Source organism: Puma concolor, chromosome C2, assembly GCF_028749965.1.
Source record: "Puma concolor isolate L17-30 chromosome C2, mPumCon1.1.hap2, whole genome shotgun sequence".
Classification (NCBI taxonomy): domain Eukaryota; kingdom Metazoa; phylum Chordata; class Mammalia; order Carnivora; family Felidae; genus Puma; species Puma concolor.
The window spans coordinates 157,809,444-157,815,106 of record NC_141675.1 but is presented as its reverse complement, the minus strand read 5'-3'; the positions used below and the strand labels follow the sequence as shown (position 1 = coordinate 157,815,106).

The 5,663-nt window shown below is 58.3% G+C and overlaps 1 protein-coding gene across 4 annotated transcripts in view; it reads left to right on the top strand.

The window, feature by feature from the left end:
• Nucleotides 1-46: 46 nt before the first annotated feature.
• Nucleotides 47-5,663, top strand: part of HSF2BP (heat shock transcription factor 2 binding protein) — a 95,957-nt gene continuing 90,340 nt past the window's right edge. The window contains exons 1-3 of one of the 4 annotated variants that reach the window (XM_086676084.1): nt 47-191; nt 1,241-1,522; nt 2,292-2,442. In XM_086676084.1, the coding sequence (XP_086532210.1) occupies nt 1,487-1,522; nt 2,292-2,442 (187 nt within the window). In that variant the 5' untranslated portion in view covers nt 47-191; nt 1,241-1,486. The remainder of the gene's footprint in view (nt 192-1,240; nt 1,523-2,291; nt 2,443-5,663) is intronic. The other 3 variants (XM_086676085.1, XM_086676083.1, XM_086676082.1) reach the window with 3 other exon arrangements.

Sequence of the window (5,663 nt, the reverse complement as noted above, 5' to 3'; positions counted from 1 at the left end):
CGGCGGGCGGGGGCGGCGCGCGGGCTGATGGCGTCACAAAGGCGCCGGCCACAGCTCGCAGCGCGTTCTGGGTGTGAGCGCGGCAGACCCAGGCAGTGGGCGGAGCAGCCCAGTTCGAGTTCAGTCTCGGCTTCACTCTCCTGCGCCTCCGCTGTCTCTTGTCGCCACATCTCTGGGCGTTTGGCGGCGAGGTTAGCTAGCGATGGGTCTTGGCCGGGAAGAGATGGATGGCCGTAGTCTACAATCTTTAAACTCACTCTACAAATCTCCATCCGATCGATCACTCACCTACGAGATAGACAGCACTGAGTTTTTAATTGTATTGGACTCCTCGAGCCGCCTCTGCCGGGTGGAGACTGAGAAGATGGCAGCCCTTGGGGTTTTTGGCGGGATGCTGGGGACAGCCCCATTAAGGGGCCGCCTTGACAGGGTCCAGGTCTGAGCCTCTGCTGCTGGCGGAGGCAGGGCCCTCCAGCATCTCCCAATGTCCAGGTCCCGGGACAGGTCCCAGGGCAAAGACAAGTCCTGGCACAGGGGCAGGGCAGGTCCAGGGACAGGGTAGGTCCTGGTGCAGGGGATGGTAGGGCCAGGGTCGGGTCCCAGAGCAGAGGATGGCAGGGGCAGGTCCTGGTACAGAGGATAGCAGGGGCAGGGCAGGTCCAGGGACAGGGCAGGTCCCGGTGCAGGGAATGGTAGGGCCAGGGTCAGGTCCCAATGCAGAGGATGACAGGGGAAGGTCCCGGTGTGGGGCAGGAGTTTGGAGGGAGTGCTTGTGAGTCCATCCTTAGGCCTGGAGAGCATTCAGGGAACTCTGGCAGTGTTGGCTTCCTGCCAGCTTAGAAATAAACGACGTCTTAGTTATCGTAGTAACCCAGTACATTTAAACCTACAGGCTGCACCCTATTTTGTGAATTTAGTGGTCGTACTGGGGCAAGTTAATGGACTAGGTGGCATCTTCCAACATATGGTGGTCGTCTCAGTTATTTAGCCAGCTGGCTAGACTGACCTTCCCTATCCAGGGCTGACTTCGCGAGGAGTCTGTTGTCGGAGAGCTTCGAGCCTTGCTATTGGAGCTTAGAGCCCAGCGTGGGAGCATGGCCGCCAGCTGCGTGGCGGCTGTTCCTTTGAACACACAGCCCGTTGGTCTAGCGTCCCTTGCCAAACAGGAAAGGCCCAATCCCGATTTGACTTATTTAACTTGACACTTACACTTGGGTTTCACTGTCCTTCTATTTTGCAGTTAACGAGTTTAAAGCCCCGGCTAAGCCAGGAGAGCTGACGCGGTATCTCACCATGCCCAACCCTCGTCCGTAAAACCGAAAAATGCAGCGCGAACTCTGCGAGGTTTGAGCCTCGTGGCTCGCCGTCCTGACACCCCCCCCCCCCCCCCCCCCCGGCGTGGATACGTTCCCGCTCTTTCTGGCGTGAGGGGGGGGTCAGAGGGCGCGCCGCCGCGCAGGCGCACGGAGCTTTGGCGGCAGCGGCCATGGGCGAAGCAGGCGGCGCTGAGGCGGCCTCACGGGTCAGTGAGGGGTCCGGGCGGCCGCCATTCTCTTCCTCGCGACGTGTGGCGGCCCGCCTGGGCTTGCCCAGGGCTCCTTGGACAGCCCTGGGCCTCGTCCGCGGGGCAGCGTGGCCCAGGCGGGGGGCTGGGGGCATGGCGGAGGCCCCCGCGCGGGGGCCGTGGGCGCGGCGGCGGGACATGCGGTCCGAGCCCGGCCCTCCTCGCAAGGCCCTAACGCGCCTTCCAAGGCTCAGTGCAAGGTGCAGGGAGAACGCAGGCCGCAGGTCGCCACGCTGTCGCCTCCACAGCAGGTGATGCGGGAGAGACCCGGGTTCAGGGTCCGGTTCTGTCCGGTTAACGGCGTTACCCTAAGGAGGTCACTTAACCTGCCTGTGCCTCTGCTCGTGACCCGGACAACCTTGAGGGGTTGGGGATGCCAAGTGAGATGACCCCCCGCGGGCCAGGTGCCCCCAGCAGGAGTGCAGTGACCTTCCCGTTGCTCCCGAGGAGCCGCCGAGGAGCCGGGTGCCGGGCCTGTCCTTGGCTTTCAGGAGGATGGCTTCAGGCCTCGGTGCAGGGAGAAGACAAAAACTGGCTTCCCCTTGCAGCCTGTGGCTCCAGCTGTCAAGATGTACCCTACAGAGCAGAGGGCGGGCTGGGTGGAGCAGAGCCCCGCTATCAAAACCATCAGGAACATAGAGGCGCTAGGGAAAGGAGGCCGCCTTGGGCTGCGGGTCGTTGTCCTCCGCAGAGAAATGTTAATAATCTTAAGATCTGCTTGGTTTAGCAGGTGGGATCTAAAGAAGAATTTGTGAAAGTCAGAAAGAAGGACCTGGAACGCCTGACGACTGAAGTAATGCAAATCCGGGACTTCTTGCCCAGAATACTAAATGGGGAAGTGCTGGAAAGCTTCCAGAAGTTAAAGATTGTGGAGAAAAGTGAGTCTTATCCTTAGCAGCCGTCGACGGCGACGCGTTGTGTTCCAGCAGACTAATCTCCCGTAAACAACCATAGGGCAGCTGTAAATACGCCTCGGGGTGCTGCTACAGTCCTTGTAATTCCTTGTGCGAGAGTCAGAAAAGACCTAAGGAAGAGAGGTGCCCTCACAGGAGGGAGTCAGACACCTACGCTCGTGTTGGAAGAAGGGCTGCCAGCTCTTCTGGAGTATCTCACCAGCTTCTCTTCCCCTCCAGCTCCCGTCCCTGGCAAACACGTGTGACGCTTTTGTCATTGAAAAGCGCTGCTCTGAAAATTAAGTGTGTCAGTTGAAGATCTCGCCCCGTGGACGGGTTGCATGGAGTTAACGTGTGTGCAGAGACCGGCGCGTGCGTACTTGTCTCTGGGTGGACGGACAGGTCAGTGTCTAGCCCTGATTTGAGTCCGGGACTGCCAGGACTTGTCCGTTCAGAGTTGGAGATGTGAGCTGGGCTGCCCGTCGGGTAGCAGTCTGGGCGCCCGTTGACGTCCTCAAGGCAGCCTCTGGGGCTGATTCTGCGCTTGCGTAGCTGAGGCTGAATTATAGCTGAGTCCGCCCGCAGCGCTCCAGGCTGACGCGCCACCCTGCGTCGGACCGCTCACCATCACCGGTGGTCTCTAGGAAGGCCGCAGGTCCCCAGCGCTAGTGCCGACGAGAAGGTGTGGGGACAGCACGCACGCCAGGTTTGTGCACGCGTCCCCGGCGGAGGGCGCAGCCGCGTCCGCTGGATGGGGAAACGCGCATGCCTGCCGGAGTTCCCTGCCCTGTTTGTTTTCTCTTAGGAATCCTCAGACCCACTCTCCTCTGCCCTGTGGTGTGTGCCCCCAGCAGGGGGCTCCTGCAGACTGCCCGCCTCTGACTTCTTGCTGGCTGCCCGGGGCTTACCAGTGGAAGGCGTCAGGGGTGGAGACAGGGGTTGGGGTGTTTCCTCCTGCGACCTCCACAGCTGTGGCTTCCACCTCAGGGCCCCGGAGACGGTCTCAGCTCCCGCTGAGTCTCTCCCATTCCCTCGTCGGGTGTGCTGTCGCTAGTTTCTGGGTGCCTCAGCAACCCCGTTGTGTCCCCTGTGCCGCTCTCCTCTCTGTAAGTAGTCCTTTCTGTGAATCTCAACATCTGGACCTCTGTTTCCCGCTGGGACCCTGCCGCATGTGCTCGTGTCACTGGTTACGCTGTCGCTCCAGGTCACTGGCCTCTGAGTCCCTGCTTCTGGTCCCATGCTCCTCCGACGACCCTCTGAGAGCAGTCAGTCGCCGCACGCGTTTGTCTTTGGGGAGGCGACGTGCTGACCCGTAGCAGGGTATGTCAGCGTGCTGGGTGGTTATGTCTCTCCGCGGGGTAATCAACCTGCGCTCAGGGTCTCACGGATTTGTCAGCACGAGGCAGTCTTTGGAGACACCACGTCAGATTGCGGTGCGTGCAGGAGCGAGGGCCACAGAAGAATCCGCGGTGACTCGATCACAGGCTTTGGGAGCTCTTGCCGCCCATCCCCTGGTCTTCCTCAGGCCCCGCGGCCATCTCTTCCTGCTCCCTGGCCATTTTGTCTTGGCCTGCTTTGCCGATGTGTCCTCCTCTGCGGCAGCCTTTCGGCTAGTGGAGCTGCCTGAGGCTCAGGCCTAGGCCCCTTCTCCCCTCACTCCGTGGCTTTTCCGTGGGTGGTCTCCTGCACACACAGCTTCGTGTCTGTCTCCATGTCGGTGGCTCCCGGGTTGATCTCTGGTCCTCGGCTTGGCCCAGACCCCCAGGCTTGCGGTCCTGTATCCAACTCCTCCTTGGTGTTTCTTCTTGCTTTTTTTTTAACGATAGTTTCAAGTTCTCACTATTTGTCTTACAAGCAGCCAGCCTGCAGCCGTCAGGAGGGACCCGCAGCCCGACGAGGGAGACCACACAGCAGAGGAACGGTGGGCCTCTTGACAACAAAATGCCGGCATTGCCGAAGGATTTGGGGAGGGATGGAGTTCAGGTGAAGTGCACCTTAAACATGTTTTGATGGGCTCCAAGTAAAATAGGGCCGTGTGTGGGGCTGTCACCATATCCTACTACAGTGGATCCGGGCCTTGTCTTTGAAAACCACAAAATGAATAGACGTGGAACATCGTGTCTGAAGTGCCTTATTTGAAGCTCTGCAGCCAGCAGGAAATCAAGGCTGCTGCTCTGTGTCCCAGTGACTTTGATTCTGCAGGGAACAGGAGGATGTTTTCTTTTTAGTGGTATAATTCCAAACAGCAGAATTTCTGATAGTCTGGGATTTTACAAAACAAGCTTTTTATGAATGAGTGGTCACCGAAAGAGGGGCCGTTAAGACACTGCCGTGCGTGCTTTCCTGTTAACTTGGCAGCTGGCTCTGTGTGTTCGTTAGCCCAGCCTAGCAAACTGCAGGACACATTGCTACTTTCTGACCTCTGACCCGTGATGTCCATCCTCCTACCCTGCCCCACGCTGGGCTTGCTCAGCTTCCCCAGCACCTCCATCCGCCTAGAGGCCTGGGATCCTCCTCACTGCCCGCCTCTCCTCCCCCGCGCCCCCAGTCTCTCTTCCCATTAAGTCCTGCACGTTGCCACTCACGGGTGCATCGTGAATTCACTAGCCTGCCTTCACTGCCACTGCCACTGCCACGGCCACCACCGACCCGAGCCCAGGACACTGTTGTCTTGTTTCGTGTTTTGCCTGAAGCTCTGCCTCCTGGCAGCGTCCGCTTGTCGTCACTTTCCAGTCTGTCGTGTGCACTGCAGCCAATGTAGTTTTTAACCGTTGTTAGCTTGCGTCATTCCCCTGCTTAATTCTTCAATGGCTTCTCCTTACTTTTAGGACTTTAAAGACCGGAAAAACACCCCTTTCCCCAAGAAAGCAATACCGCCCGAAAACCTAAGCAAAACTGTACCATGGCTTGAAAGATTTTGTTATTGGACTTAGACTCAGGTTCAGATTCACTTTCTTATCTGACTGTCTAGATATGTCGTCCTGTTAGTCCCGTTAGATGTTATAGCACACCGTTCTTTTCCTTCAGATAAAGTTTTATTCTCATCTTACGGTAAGCGTGGGTGGGAAGGCAGGGCCCCTGTTTTTGCCTCCCATTTTATTCTCTGTGCCTGAATATTTGGTCCTGAGGTTACTTCTCGCCCGGTGTCTGCGTGCTCTTCTGTCCAACTTGCTTGCTATCTCATGAAGCTAAGGTGCCATAGGCCC